Raw genomic sequence first — 15,815 nt, forward strand, 5'->3', positions numbered from 1 at the left:
ATTAATTTATCTGCTTTCTCTCTGTCTAGCATCGTCCAAGAGTTCCCGCGGGTCTAGGTTGTTGAATCGTCAACCGACAATTGTGAGCGCCCCCAAGGAGGAAGTAGCCGCAGGCTCGACGATGAACCGGAGGTTTTCCTTGGTAACTACGATGATGTCATTTGTCATGCACTTTGAAAATATAATATTCATTAATGTTGTGTATAGATCTCACATACAATTACGGTGGCTTAAAAGGGACATAGGAAAGAAACAGATTGAGATAAAAAGTCAAAATTTTGAGATAAAAAGTCAAAATATTGAGATTTGGGGACACTTTAATTCTTTTTCCCTATGCCCTTATTAAGCCACCGTATAAAATAAACTGAGTGGTAAAAGAACCCACAAGAAAAATTACTTCTGGTGGTAAAAAGTTAAAAGAGAGGGGCTTAGGGAATCTTGGTGGGTAGACTGGACAAGGGGTGGGTTTTATGAATGAAGTAGACCAAACAAAAAGGGGTATGGGAAGTGGGCAAAGTAGAATTGCTAAGTTGTCAAGTTTTAAATGATTCCTCTTGCGATAAACATCTCATTAATTATGCATTCAGGGGACTGTTTTTGTATTTTCTTGTTGTATTTTTACTCTTTTCATCTCATGCAGGGACGAAGAAGGAGCGTGACCAGACAACCTACGTCAATCAAAGAGCTTTTCGAGGAAGAAGTACTCGAGGAACGCTACGGACTCTGGCTGAGAAGGAGAAGAGTGGACGGCTCCCTCAACCGAGCCCCCGCCGACTTTTACCCAAAAGTCTGGAAACTGCTTGAATTGGTGAGACACCTCTTAAAAGAGATTTATGGTCAGAGTGAATTTTGAAACAAGAAATTTGCAAGTGTAAACAGGTTTTCAGAGGTAACAAACGAGGTAGAGAGCTTTTAAAGCTTTTTCTTTTTTTACGAAAAAATAAAATGGAGGCTCAATAAATTGTCATGATTATTCAAAGGGAAACACGAACTGATAAACTTTGAGCTACAATGCATTGTTATGGGACAATGACAAGGTAAAAGTTTTCTTAAATCTGCAAAGTGCTAAAATTGAAAGGTATCTGATATTTTTTGACTTAGAATTTGCATCTCTACTCTGTTATTCCTTCTACCAAGGAATGATTGTCCATGTGTGGAGGTATTTCTAGGTGAAAAGGGAATTTGAAACAGAAGTTTGAACTACAAAGTTTGAAATGTTATTGTTTTAATTTCAAGGATTAGGTGATGTTTAACTGACTTTGTTGATTAATCAGCTGTGTCCAGAGGTTAGTATTGTGCTGTAGAAGGTAATAAGTTGAACTTAATTGATTTTAAACCCTGTTTTCGATCCCTTCTATTTGGACAGATAATTTTTGTGAGAAAACTGTCCTATAGTTAACTTAGTAAAAAAGCAAATAGTTACTTAACCACATCCTTGGAAGATATGAAGATTACGATAATGCGAGAGGTCATGGACAGCCATGACCACAAGGGAAACTAACATTATCTTAATAACTCTATTCGGTATAGATAAGACAACCCCATGATGTAAAAACTATATTTGTAATCACTTAAACAGGCACTCATTCATCTCTATTTTGGGCTTATTCCTCCTTATCTTGTGTGAAATATATTAAATATCCATTTTTAGTTAAAGTATTGAAATGAGAGGCTTTGTGTTTGTGTCCAGATGTTTCTTGTAGCTAAGATGGGCTTACCTTTCATATTTTCCTAACAGAACGAAACCCCTCTCCCCCTCCCCCCCCCCCACCATATTCACACCTACCCATGCAAGCACACACACACTCCATCTGTGTGCAAGTGACTTTTAATATATACAACAAATTTTGAATTGTTAAATATTTATTATAAACAGCACTTTGCGTGATCTGCTTTATTTTTAAGCTGGTCGATGAGATGCAAGGAAGCATTTAGTTGTCACACTGACAGACAGATTGACATACAAAAAAACACACGTCATCAAAGTAATTTATTCGTCTTTTTCCTAGAGTCTGTAGTGAGATGTTCCTAGATCTTGTTTAAAATTAGATATGAAAATTAATTGCATTCAAAACCAGCTCTGGCGCTTTCTAGCAATTTGGATTGTTTCTTGACGACATAGTTTTTATTAGTCTGGATTAAAATGATGGAAAACTAGTTTATTGTCGTTATCATCTTGGGACATTTTAGTCTATCTACTTCACCCTCGACGTTCTATTCCTGCTTCCTGTCTCCTTCTAAAAATGCTTAAAGAGCTCTTAGCCATTTTATTCATTAATTTCTCTGTCTCTGAGTAATTACTTCTTTCTGCATAATTCTGCTTTATCTTAAGAGTGATAGTAAAGTTCCCATTTCACTTTTTTTGGAGTATTCAAGCTGTAAAAGATGGCCAAATCTCCGGAATGTTAAATTGACGTTGATTTCAGCTCCTTGGTGCAAAAAGTCTTTTTTTTTTGGTAATTTGAATCCTTTTTTTTTATGAATTTTATTAAATTTAATCAAAACGTGTTCCTTTCAAATTCATATGAACAACAGCACATTCAAAACCATTCATGCCTGAGAAATATGTACTACATAGTAAACAATTGTTAATTGAATCCGTAAAAGTCTCCTTTTCCCCCCTATTGTCGTTTCAGTTTGCATCTGAGGAATTAACTTAATTGATTGATGTGTTAAACTAAACAGACCAGCCACTTTAACTGACGAGTGTTAGGTGTTTAAATGGTCATTACTAAAAGAAACTGCAAGTTATGTAAGACATTACCACCTGGACTGGTAAAACAGTGGCTTTCCAAGCGGTCTACAACCAATCAATATATAGCTGGTGTGCAAAGTCACCGTTTAAGCTCATTTCAACTTCTCAAAAGCAGAACTTTGTGTTTTGACCGTATACCTCATCTGCCATGCAATCATGTGATCACAAACTTTAAAGCTTAGTGCTTCCATATCCTAACATATGTTCAGTACCGCAATAAATCCTGTTATGAATTCCAAAACATATTATGCACCTGATCTAGACCTGAAATAATTTTAATGTTAAAACTACCATATAAAATTTCTATTCCAAGTGTCCTGGTATAAGGATAGCCCAGCGATTCCTGCCTCAGAATTTGACGAGAGAGATGACCTCCAACGAATTCAAGTTTGCTCTCGCGGTGGAGACCGCCCTCAACTCAGTACCAGAACCGGAATTCCGTCAGCTGATGGTGGAAGCTCTAGTGGTGCTCGCACTCGTCATTGAGAAGCAATGGCTCCCCGGATTTTCAAAGGTGATCGACGTCGGTCAGTTGGTCAACGATGCCAACGGTCTCTTCTTAGCTGACCAGGTGAGTCCGTCCATTTCATCCACTTATCATGTATTCCGAATCATTTGAAAAAAAGGAAAAATTTGAAAAAGAGGTCAGATAAAAGGGATGGTTTTCAGATATTTATGAATATTAATAGAAAGTATAAATGTAGTATCTGGAAAGTAGCGTGAAGACTTTTCACAGAAGTTTTGTTTGGGAGTACCAAAGGGAAAAATTTTATCTAAAAGGAAGTGAGAACAAAATCTCACTAGAACTTTCAAATTGAGCAGGGTAGCTGGTCGGGTCCTCAAAGCTTAAAGGCTTACAGTCCCACATAGCTGATAAGTGCAAGATTATGGTAAATTTTGTTTTTGTGTTTGTTTCGTGAGCCCAATTGAACTCTTTCACATACCTGATTGTGCCCTTTGACCACATATTCTAGAACCCCAAATATAGCTTCCAGGCAACAAAAACCTTTTAGAGTTGAATGTAAGCCATGGACTACTCGCAAGTTAACACTCATTCCGTGTTTAAGACAAAATTCAAAGGCCTCTATTTGATCGATTCTTGTTGGGTTTCGGTCAAATTGATGAAACTGGCAAACTAAAGGGCAATGAATTTGCAGCAGTAAGAGAAATATTTCATTGTACTATTCATTGGTAGAATTGATGCCATTTCAGACATAAATATTCATAATTTGACATGGATGTCAAAATTCTTTAATAAATAAACTTTCTCTCATCATCCACAGGCTGCCTATGATGGAGATGCTTTGGCCTGCTGCGCCAGCACTGACCCCACCTTCCAGAGACCCTACCCGTTAAGCTGTGAGGGCAGCGCAGGTATCTGCGAACATTTCTATGATAGCGCCCCCAGCGGATCCTACGGGACCATGATATACATGACCCGTGCCGCCCTCAACTATTTTAACATTCGCCAAATGTTTGAAGGAACGGATCGGGTCGAGTGCAAGCCAAGTTAAACGTCACCATTTTATTTTGGATTTTTTTTTTTTTGACTTTGGTGCAATTTTTATTTATTGAAGTGATCTTTAAATGTGGCCATGCTGCATGAAAAAAATTGAGGATAGATGTGATTGTTTGATACCTCAGTATGTAGACGGAAGTTTACCAATGAGATTTCAATTTATTCTGCTGTTCATGTCATATGAAAAAGACAAAAGCAAGCTGCAGTAACTGCTGTGTAAACTTACTATGTTTGTAGTGTTTTCCCTGCAACTTTGTAGAATTTGTAAAGTTAAAGTAACAGAGCCTTGAAACCATTTATTGTTGTTCTCATTCATAGCATACAAAAGTTTTATTTATTCTACGTGTTTTATGGTAACTACACAAATGTTTGCTTGAAGATTGATCTGAATTAAAAGGATGTGAATTTTTTTAAATAAAGTGTGCGAGTCAGTCCGATGTCTCTAAACATCAGTTCTGTTCCCCTAGATGTGTTAACGAGAGTTGCCCCCAGTTTGCCTCTTGAAATAGTCAAGACGTAAGGAAAAAAATATCTTCTTTAAACCTTCGGTCCCTGGATCGCAGTGTCGTGGTAATGATGGCTTTATATCAACGTCTGATGTGCGATGTTTGGCACCTTCTGTGACAACTTCAAGTCTGCAAATCATCTTGTCTCTGCAAACCTATCCTATAATCTTCTAAAAGATTATGCTCAACCATAAAAAATATTGCCTGTGATCAACTGTAAATGGAATTGAGCTGTGTAGTTAACAATTTCCTGTGCCTCTTAACAATTTTGTACTGCAACTGTTTTGTAGAAGTTTGAGAAGAGCTTTGTGTATTTGGTAATTTGAACCCCCTCGCCTCTCATCCCATCCCCTAGCTTCATCCATGGTTGCATTAAAAGTGTCAATAATTTGTTCTTAATTTCATCAATTATTATTGAAGTGTGAAGTCAGGAAGATGAATAATATCAAATATTTTCTAAACTCTTACATGTCATGTTTCAGAAGACAACCCCGTTAATAACACTGTGAGACTCTTGCATTAAAAAAAGTTAAAAGATATGCATGCAGGCAAATGCAACTTGATTCTCTCACTAATATGAGAGAATTTGGTGTGAAAAGGGATTTTTTTTTTAATCAGATAAATCAGAAAATTTAAGAATCAACATGTGGCCTGCAGTAGAGACTTACTGATAAATTCAAACTGATGTAATATCTATTACAAAATGCCCTGTGTAGGTAAAGATATATATTAAAGATACCAGGTCTAACATTTGAATCCCGCTGATTCTTATGTAAATTTTGCTGTTACAATAAGAGACATTCTGTACAAAGTGAGTTATTTCATAATATAGTTCCACTGTAGCCCTACTTTTACATAAAGCGTTAGCAGAACCACCGCTGTTATGATAAGTTTTCACTTCACGATTTAAGCTTATTATTATTTTAAAGAAAGTCATAGCCTTTCTTCGTTCTCAAAGGAGACCTCTTTTCTCTTTGTGAAGGCTCCGTCTGCAGTAAGCGGCTTATGTTGTGAACTTCAACTGGAGGCTAAATGTAACTGTAAAACCAGGAGAGGAAGGCAAAGGATCAAGGGGTTAAATAACTCACCTGAATTGCCAATTTGAAGGCTGGGGGGCTGGAGGGGGGGGGGGTTATAGTAAATACCTGTTTGTGAGTGGTAGCTAGTAAGAAAGAATGCTTTTTGTAATATCCCAACCAATACCCTTGTTCCTAATCTTAAATCTGGCTTTTTGAGCCAAAACATAAATATGGCTGTTTGAACCCATTTGAATGAGAAATAAACCTAGGTAGAAATTACAACAGTGTCGAGTTTCTACAATGCTGCTCTCTATTTGAATGCCATATTTTTTAACCAATTAGGAAGATTATTTCCAAAAAGGAAAAAAGGTGTTTTTTGGTCCGGAATGAATAAGTCACCTGAAGTATGTCCAATGCACTGGACTTGAGTAACCTTACGTTGAAAATGTGTACTCTAAAGGTAGGAGTTAATGTCAACGACACAAGCTGGTAACCTGTTATACATGTTATACATTAACCGTGGAGTTTGTAACGATTTGCTTGACATTTTTTATGAATGTAATTTTCCAAAGTGTAGTAAATGACATTGTGGCAAATGAGTAGACAATGTTCTTTGGTTTTACTGTGTAACATTATTCGTTTACAGAGGAAGATATACATTATGCTTAGCATTTTTTTATTTTTTTCTTTATGCTAAGTACATTGACAGCTAGGCATTTTTTATATTAAAGTATAATGGGTTTTACTGTTAACAGTACAGTATTCAATGGATAAATATTAATTTTCCCTCCAATTATCCTACTGACAGATCAAACCAAGCATCGCCGACTAAACGATTTCCAACAAATGGTAGCGGTTTTTGTGGAATTTCAGTCTTCTTTTGTTGCACATCGGTAAAAGTTGAAGAATTACATCTACAGAAGGAAAGATATTTATTACTTTAATTTCGTCATCGTCATCGTCGTAACTTCCAGTCTGATGTTAATGGCATAAAGGTGACCAGTGATGCCCCATAATATGCTAGAAAGTCCACTAGTGGTCAGTTATGGAGACTGCACTTGTTAATCTCTTAGATAGTTAATAGTCTGAGTCCGAACCTCTAGCAGATTACTGTTTGAAAACCTTTAGCAAATTTTTGGTATGCTTGATTTGGCCAGCATAACTGACGACCTTTAACCCATTGATTTTCATTGATCTCGGTGTTACGTAACACCAACACACTCTGACCATATTATATATATATATGTTAGTATTAAATTAGACAGCACTTCTTTGCATACTTGGTCACAATTTAACCGCAATAATTTGGGACAGTTTTTAAGAGGTATAGAGTGTAAGTTCAACACGATACAAATGTAAAATGTTCGTATGTACCTGCATTGCTGTTACCATTTCCTTGTGAATTTTGAATGTTTGAAGATTATGGCAATTGTCCTGCTTCAAAAATAGAGTCTGTAGAGTAAGGTCACAACACCAAGTTTTTTATTATAAAAACAAAATATGTGTAAAATCATTGTTTTATTATTGTATTATTATTATGTCTTGTTCAGAACTCTTTACTAAAATCTCAGGATTACATATTTTAGTAAATGATTTTACAATGTCCTCATCCTCACATACAGGCCTACATATTTGATTTGTTTTTTGGCATTTATTTGATGAAATTGTGATTTCTCTTTGTGTGGTCCAATGATGTTCTATCAATAAGCATTGTCATGGAGTGATGGGACTTGTGGGGGGGGGGTGGACGGGAAGGGGAGATGGTTGGTGGATAGGGGTCCTGTCATGAGAGTATAAAAGTGTGAAATATTAAATGTGGCAGCTCATAAAATTGAAATCATAGTGGAAGTCCTTTAAGGAATTTGAAGGATTTGTGTATAAAATCAAAACAAATATCTTTGTTAATTAAGTACTATTTCTCTAGGGCAATGTTTTTGTAATGAATGTTAATGAACCAAACAAAAGACTTGAGTGATGTTCAACGACATTGGCAAATTAATATTTATCCATCATACCGTCAAGTTTGTTGACAAACTAAGTACAGACTACTATTATGCAGGGATAGTAATAGCAGGGTGTGAAGTGGTGGAATGAGGGGGGGGGGGGGGACGAGAGGCATTTTTATGTATCAGCATGAACCTTAAATTTAAGATACCAGTTGGATTTCTTATACATAAGTATGATTCTTTTATTCTACTTAATTTAGTTTTGTGTAAAAATAAGTTGGTCTTACGTTTCGATCCTAGCAGGATCTTCATCAGAGGCTAAATGACCTCATTTAGTCATTTAGTCTCTGAAGAAGATCGATATCAGTGTGGTTCTACAATCTATTTTAATACGGTATATGTAATATTTACACTAAACTTTATACATCCTCAAAACCGACATTTGATCTCGTATATGTTCATTGTTATGTAAATTTGCTTTTGAACATTGTTAGTATTCTATCAAACTCTTTGTTTCAGATTTGCTACCTCAGATGCCCCTCTTCCGAGCATCGTGTTACAGGCTAGGCAAAGACGGCGACATGTCTGACAGAAGAAACCATAAACTAAAGTACAGTTAAATCAGGTTGAATCATTGTCAGAATGACTACTATATTTATGGAATATGTCTCGTGATTATAATTACTGTTAGCTTTATGTCTGACAGAAGAAACCATAAACTAAAGTACAGTTAAATCAGGTTGAATCATTGTCGGTAGTTTACAGAATGACTACTGTACTATATTTAGGAATATGTCTCATTATTAGAATTACTGTTAGCTACAGATGGTACATTATACATATAGTGTATACCGGGACAAGCTTTATTCTAATCAAAGTGAAAATGAGATTTTGAACACGTTTGATAGCACAGAACAGGACCCATCAGCATGCTGTTGGGAGTATGCTGAGTATGTATATTAGTTGGTACACAAGTTACGTGCTATAAACGAAGAGTTCTTTTCATACTCACGATCTCGTGTAATAATAGAAATCAACAGTTTATGACCTGAATATGTCAGAAAGACTTTGAGTGATGTTTAGTTTGTCAAGTAGCTTTTAAGGTTCGAAACCATATTAGTTCGTGCACGGCGCTGCTGTTACCTCATATCATGATGTGTTCTTTTAATATGCTGTTTACGCTTGCACTGTGTGGTAATGTAGTTAGTGTACAAGACATTGAAATAAGCCACGTCAAGCTTAAAATCTGGAATTGGAGGTCATGACAGTGTTTACGATGAGCTACACTCCATCCGATATTTCAGAGTTCATAGGTCATCAGTACCCCCCTCCCCTCTCTCCCAAAAACAACAACAACAATATGCTAGAAAGTTATTAATAATGGTCACCCATGCTCGAATATCTGCAAGCATTTTGTGGTCACTCTAGAAGTAGTTATACACAGAGAGACATCCAATTGTCTATTCTGACAATCCTTAATTGCTGGTTGTAATATGGAGAATCAATACCTCATGAAAAATGCTTCTGAATAGTTCTTGCACTCTTTTAACGTACTAAAACTTTGCGCCAATGCTGATGACCTTTGAAAGTCTTTGTTAGGATGGAAAGAAGATTTGGGGTGGGAAGGGGGGGGGGTGGCACCGGTTTATCAATGTGTGATGTCAAAGTGCCAAGTTGATGTGAAGTCTTTGCTTTTCTCACGAGTGATTGTTTCCCTTTGTTATTTTCATATTTAATAATTACTTTTAAACTGGAATATGAATACCAGTGTTAGTCAAGTTGTGCGAAGTACTGAAACTATATAATGGAAGTATGTTTGGAAAGTGGATAACCGTCGGGCTTAATTGAACAGAACAAGTTGGTGAAATTTAAAGGTAAACACCTGTAGACGATGGTATTTTAAAAGTAATGTGTATCTTAGAGGAAAGTGTTGGTTATTTACAAACCCGTGCATAATAAGTTGCTCTTATTTGGACAAAATTATGTGATATGACATGATGTCTTTATTTCAAACGCGTCCGTTTTAATAATTGTTGCATTGCGAATATTTTATTCTTTTTTTTTCGAAAGAAAGCTTTATAAGTGTAATATATGCTGATTCGGAGTGTTGTTAATAAAGAAATCTTTATATAAACTTGAAATAGAAGTCGTGTTTTTTTTTTAACCTTGAGGATCCTTCCAAAGTGTGGTTATGCATTATTACGGGAGTTTAGCATCGACATGGAAAATGAACTGAAAAATTATTATGATTATTACTATTATTATAGTTATTATTATATTTATTATTATAGTTATTATTATTAGTATTATTTTTATTATTATTATAATAATTATTACTATATTTATTATTATTCAGGGGCGTATCCAGGGGGGCGCAACAGGCGCGCGCCCCCCCCCCCCTATTGGCCGTCACCAAAAAAAAAAAAGTTTAGCAAAAAAAAATAAAAAAATTGATGACGACCTTTAAGTGAGATGTCGGTGATCGCTCAACCCCCCCCCCCCTCCCGTATGCTTTATTTTTTGTTTGCCAAAAAAAGGTTCTGGCGAAGTTCGGCGGCATAATAGTTTTAGAAACATAGATGGTAATTGTGTTTGTATTATCACTATAAACACTAAGTGACATGCCAGCCATATTAAATTGTGCATTTTGTGTCCATATTTACTGGAAATGTTGCTTATTAAGGTCGAAAAATGGATCACATATGGCCATGGGCGGCGATCCTGGGGGGGGGAAGGGGGATATATCCCCCCATGAAAATGGGTGGAGGGGATGTAATACACCATATCCTCCCCACCAAATGCCAGGGATAAGAATATTTTCATGCCTACATTTATGCATCATCGTTAATGTACGGCTCTTTTTTAGCTTCATTTCTCGCCTACCATAAACGCAGTGCGATCTTTTCAAATAAAGCGTCTTTATAAAGCAAGAATAGTTGACTGTAGGCTTCATTGGCCCTATAACAACAAAATGTATTATTGCGCCCACGGTTTTGATATAGTACATATATGCACCCTCATAGTATTCATATAGGCCCTATAGTAGGCCTACACACGTACATGTTCCCTCGAACAGCTGAGAATCTCATGTTACCAGGGTAATGCTTAATACACGTTTCACCTGGATGCCCTAGCAATCGGTACCTAGGAATGTAACAGGCGCGTATCCAGGATTTTCAAACCCGGGGGGCGCGAATTACTATCTAAGCGGAGCGCCACCATCGGTTGGCGCGCAGCGTACAAGAAAATTTCTTGTTTTGAACCCCCCCCCCCCCAGATCACCGGAAACGGCACTTCTCGGGCTTGAAATAACCAACCAGATGTACACTTTTTGCCTGAGAACCAGGTATTTCTTAATAGTTTTTTTTCCATCCATAACCTTTTTGAAGTTTGTCAACCCGGCACACATCATGTTCGACCTGATGGCATCTCCTGTGGGTCTTTGCTTTTGTAGGTGATTCTACGTCGCGGCCCACAATACCCGTCAGCCCCACTTTTCAAGGTTTTAAGCCCCATATTTTTTCAGAATTTGAAAATTCACATTTCTCGTGAATAAACTCACTTGAAAACATACCCATAATGTTGTACAAAATTTCATCTATGGACAACCAATATAGAAAAACTTCCTTCAACCCCTAACAGACCGGTCAAAATTGCACGAGTAGAGGGAAGTGTGATGCAGAATGTTGGTCAGAAATTTTCGAAAATTCAGACACAGTTAATTTATTGGTGTACAAACATTAAAACCTCTTATAACGGCTATTATAAAACTTGGTTGAAGGAAATGAAAAAATAGCAGATATTTCCGAAACCGAACACTACACATATAGGCGTAGGAGGCGCGGCGGCAGTGGCGGAGCTAGGGGGGAATTGGTCAGGAGTGGCGAGAATGGTCTGTGGGAGCGCTTTCGACACTATCTAAGCGGAGCGCCACCACTGGTTGGCGCGTAGCGTACAGAAAATTTTTGAATAAAGATACTCCCTAGATCGCCGGAAATGACCCTTTCCGGGCCTGGCTAATTTGCAGATAAACGAAGAATAAGGTGTCATCGCCAAATTACACCAAGAAAATGTGACAAATGTCAATAAGTAGATGAGAGCGCAATAAAAAAGTTAATAATCTAGAATAAGTAAAAAGTGGTAAAAAGCTGAAAAAGGCGCCAGCAGTCCATTTGAGTCCGTCGGGGGGGGGGGGGGCATCCACCCCCCGACCGTATGGACGCTCCGCCACTGCGCGGCGGGGGTGCAGCCCCTAATTCGCCATTACTAATGTAAAAGAGAGTTTTTACATAATTGGACCTCCATGCTTTTTCTCCATCTACATGAGACATGTCGTTGTTTACATTAGCATCCCGCGAAATATTGCGCAATTTGAACGGACCGTGCGGTACATGATGGCATGCGATGTAATAACCGATGCTTGCTTATATGATATTGACATGAACACATTGAACGCGCGCTTCGCGCGTTTTTTTTTTGGTTATTTTTTCAGGCAAGTCGGACAGTTTTGAGGCTTTTCATCCTGAAACGCCATTTTCATGCTCACTGATATGATGTGATATCTGCTGTTTGCGTTACAAATTCGAACAGGCGCGTAGCGAGAAATTTGCCAAGGGAGGGGCGAAGCCTGTAGGCAAATTATCTAAGCGTAGCGCCACCATAGGTTGGCGCGAAGCGTACAAGAAAATTTTGGCCGAAAATGCCTCCCAGATCGCTGGAAATGGCACTACCCAGGACCATTTGTTAGCGCGAAGCGTACAAGCAAATTTTGGCCGAAAATGTCTCCCAGATCGCTGGAAATGACACTTCCCAGGCCTTGTAAGTTGCCTCTAAGCACTTTCTATTTTGAAATTACTTAGCGATATCATTTAAAAAAATGCTGAATGGGGGGGGGGGCGGGCGGTCGCCCCCATCCCAAAATGCGTCATGTTCCCCGACGACACGGTCGAGTTCGAGACCAGCCACAGTTGGTTTCATAGCACAATTCTACACACGCGTTATGATAGACCATATATAGTACATATATAGATCATTAGTGAGAGAGGAAAATGGAAACGTCAAAAAATGGAGTTGTCGGTGTAAGGGGTAGGGTGAGTCACACTTTTACGAAATCATTGATCCGTCACTGGCTACCCTTCAGCGCTGTAATGATGTCACTGTTCCTCTTTCTCTCCCCGGTGTCTTCGCGTTTTTCTTTTACTCCCTCCTTTTCTCTCTTTCTTCTTTTTCTTTTCCCTTCCTTCCTCTCCTCCTCCTCTTTTTTCCCCTCTTTTTTCCTTTTTTCTTCTCTTTTTTTTCTCTCCTCTTTTTCTTACCCGGGGGGCGCGCGCCCCCAACGCCCCCCTGGATACGCACCTGTATATGTATATATATATATAAATATATATGTATATATATATATATATATATATATATATATATATATATGTATATATATATATATATATATATAAATATATATGTATATATATATATATACATATAAATAAAGAATAAAACACCAGAACAATTCCACTTCACGACCGGTTTCGTCCTTTTGGGACTCATCAGGCGAGGGTAGGAATCGAACCCCCGGATCTTGTGTCACATACCTCATTAACGTACATGTACAGAGTAGTCTTACGTTTCAACTTCTGATACTTATAGATACAAAGATAGGCCTGAAATGTCTTTGATACAACTATAGCCAGTAATTGTCTTTGATACAACTGTAGCTATTAAATGTCTAATTCAATACTACATAATGTATTTAAAATTAGCAAGGTACACGTACAGAGTAGTCTTACGTTTCAACTTCTGATACTTATAGATACAAAGATAGGCCTGAAATGTCTTTGATACAACTATAGCCAGTAGTTGTCTTTGATACAACTGTAGCTAGTAAATGTTTAAGTTAGCCTAATAAGAGAAGGCGAGAGGTATCCGACGATTGCAATCTGATGCAAATTTCTCAACTGTTTTCTCAACTGAAATATTATCTGCGTAAACGGGTTCTTAACTACATGTTAAAAAACTGACAAGATCGGATCCTAGTCTTTTTCGGCGGGTAGAGTGTTGAATGAAACGGCACGCGATAGAAATGACAGCCTAGATGACAGAAGAATAGGTCACCTAATTAAGCCATATTCTTTTACTCCCTCCTTTTCTCCCTTTTCTCTCTTTCTTCTTTTTCTTTTCCCTTCCTTCCTCTCCTCCTCCTCTTTTTTCCCCTCTTTTTTCCTTTTTTCTTCTCTTTTTTTTCTCTCCTCTTTTTCTTACCCGGGGGGCGCGCGCCCCCAACGCCCCCCCTGGATACGCACCTGTGTAACTATGTGTAATTGTGTATTGCATGTGTACAGGCCTATAATAGCCTGCATGAGGCCATTTTCTTCATCAAATAATATAAAAGAGCTCTCGAACATTCTAACGTTGCGCCTGAAACAAGATTGACAGGGGCAATTTTCCCAAAATATCACCCGAAATTAAAAAAAAGGTATTTTGGATCCTGATTATGAGATATTTCGGACATGACATCCCTATTTTAAAGTTGGGTATATGCCGCTTGGAAACCTCGGGAAGTGCCGTTTCCGGCCATCTAGAGGGTTTGTTAATCCCAAAATTTTCTTGTACGCTTCGCGCCAACTTATGGTGGCGCTACGCTTAGATAGTCAACAAGGTCATATCCCCCCCCCCACTCGGAAGTACGGATCGCCGCCCATGCATATGGCACCACTTTGCATTTCAGCCCTTCTTCGAAAGCAAAAATTGTCCACCCCTCCCTTTAGACCCATCCCCCAGGACGGCGATCATTCATGCCTGACGCCCCCCCCCCCTATTGGAAAATCCTGGATACGCCCCTGTTATTATTATTACTACTACTACTGCCAACATTGTACAGCGCTCGCTTATATACAGAACAACGAAGTATTCGGTGGCGCTTTACGACCTAACACTAGAGCAAATTAAACATAAAAGCGGCAGAGAATAGGTGTATCTTTCAATTCTATTTAAACACATCGAAACTATCGGTGTATTTTAACCTTGGTTGGTAGTTTATTCCATTCCCGTGGCCCAACAACTAGAAAAACCCTAACCACACACAATACACTGTTTGTTTAGGCACAACACATGAACAAGAAGAACCAGAGGATGGCCTAAGACTGTTTTCAGATGATTCCGTTACTCTGAAGTAACCCTTGATTAAAACCCTGGGTGCTTGACAATTTACAAATTTAAAACACCTAAGTTTAAAGTTGAAGTTGAATCGTCTAAACATTTAATATTGCGGTAGGAAATTGTTGTCTCACTTTTTCCCTATACACCGCCGTTACAAGCAACAGGCGAGTGTGTTTGTAACAAAATGTCTAGTCTATAGTGCCCTGCCAATACACTTGATCATGAAACAGAGCAGTGACATAGTTTGTCATATCAATGTCGCAATAAAGGGTTTCCACCATTGCAAGAAAGTAGGAACCGTTTGGGAAAGTTAATGTCAACAATTACAGCCATTAGGTCTGCAACATGTTGTAGATTATAACAGTTCTAGCTAAGACTGCACCTCGATGACCTTTGCACTATGCTACGAATCGGCCCGGGGACAGCTACTCGTATTGTTAATATTGGTCAACACACTTTTTACGAAATGACACGCCAATTGGCGGTAACTAGAACATACGGCAACCGAGTCAGACCACTTACGAAGACGATGAAGGCCTTAGAATTGATGATGTTGATTGGAAACCGGGACCGTAGCACACCCTGTTATTAAAGGAAGGTCGCGTCTGGTTGTTATGGGCATCCTAACGTTTTCTTAATGGCCAATATTTATATGTACGAAAGCGTATTGTTATTGTGGTATGCTCCGAAAAAAAATTATAACAGAGGTTTAACCTCCCCATGAACCTAATCGTATACTTGGATGTACTGATATAACTATAATATTCGAGCTACAATACATATTTTACAGCCTAATTTACATATATAAGCCTTATGTTATATGTTTACCTAATACTCCGTGGTGCTCTGTAAGGCGGTTGACAAGGGCTATTTAGACCTCCGTGACTTCCAACAACTGAATCTGTTGGGAACATG

The 15,815-nt window shown here is 38.1% G+C and overlaps 1 protein-coding gene and 1 long non-coding RNA gene across 10 annotated transcripts in view; one reads left to right on the forward strand and one right to left on the reverse strand.

Annotated features, from left to right (window-relative positions):
• The window catches only part of LOC139979511 (probable phosphorylase b kinase regulatory subunit alpha), a 50,893-nt gene extending 41,014 nt beyond the window's left edge, over nucleotides 1-9,879 (forward strand). For 8 of the 9 annotated variants that reach the window (XM_071990386.1, XM_071990385.1, XM_071990391.1 and 5 more), the window contains 4 exons: nucleotides 30-142; nucleotides 641-808; nucleotides 3,069-3,326; nucleotides 4,039-6,473. In XM_071990386.1, coding sequence (XP_071846487.1) covers nucleotides 30-142; nucleotides 641-808; nucleotides 3,069-3,326; nucleotides 4,039-4,269 — 770 coding nt within the window. In that variant the 3' untranslated portion in view covers nucleotides 4,270-6,473. Of the gene's footprint in view, nucleotides 1-29; nucleotides 143-640; nucleotides 809-3,068; nucleotides 3,327-4,038; nucleotides 6,474-8,264 lie in introns of those variants that run through there. The other variant, XR_011797184.1, reaches the window with a different exon arrangement.
• Nucleotides 3,224-15,815, reverse strand: part of LOC139979512 (uncharacterized) — a 35,769-nt gene continuing 23,177 nt past the window's right edge. The window contains exon 4 of the long non-coding RNA XR_011797185.1: nucleotides 3,224-3,348. This is a non-coding gene — a long non-coding RNA (uncharacterized lncRNA). The remainder of the gene's footprint in view (nucleotides 3,349-15,815) is intronic.

Source organism: Apostichopus japonicus, chromosome 14 (assembly GCF_037975245.1).
Source record: "Apostichopus japonicus isolate 1M-3 chromosome 14, ASM3797524v1, whole genome shotgun sequence".
Classification (NCBI taxonomy): domain Eukaryota; kingdom Metazoa; phylum Echinodermata; class Holothuroidea; order Aspidochirotida; family Stichopodidae; genus Apostichopus; species Apostichopus japonicus.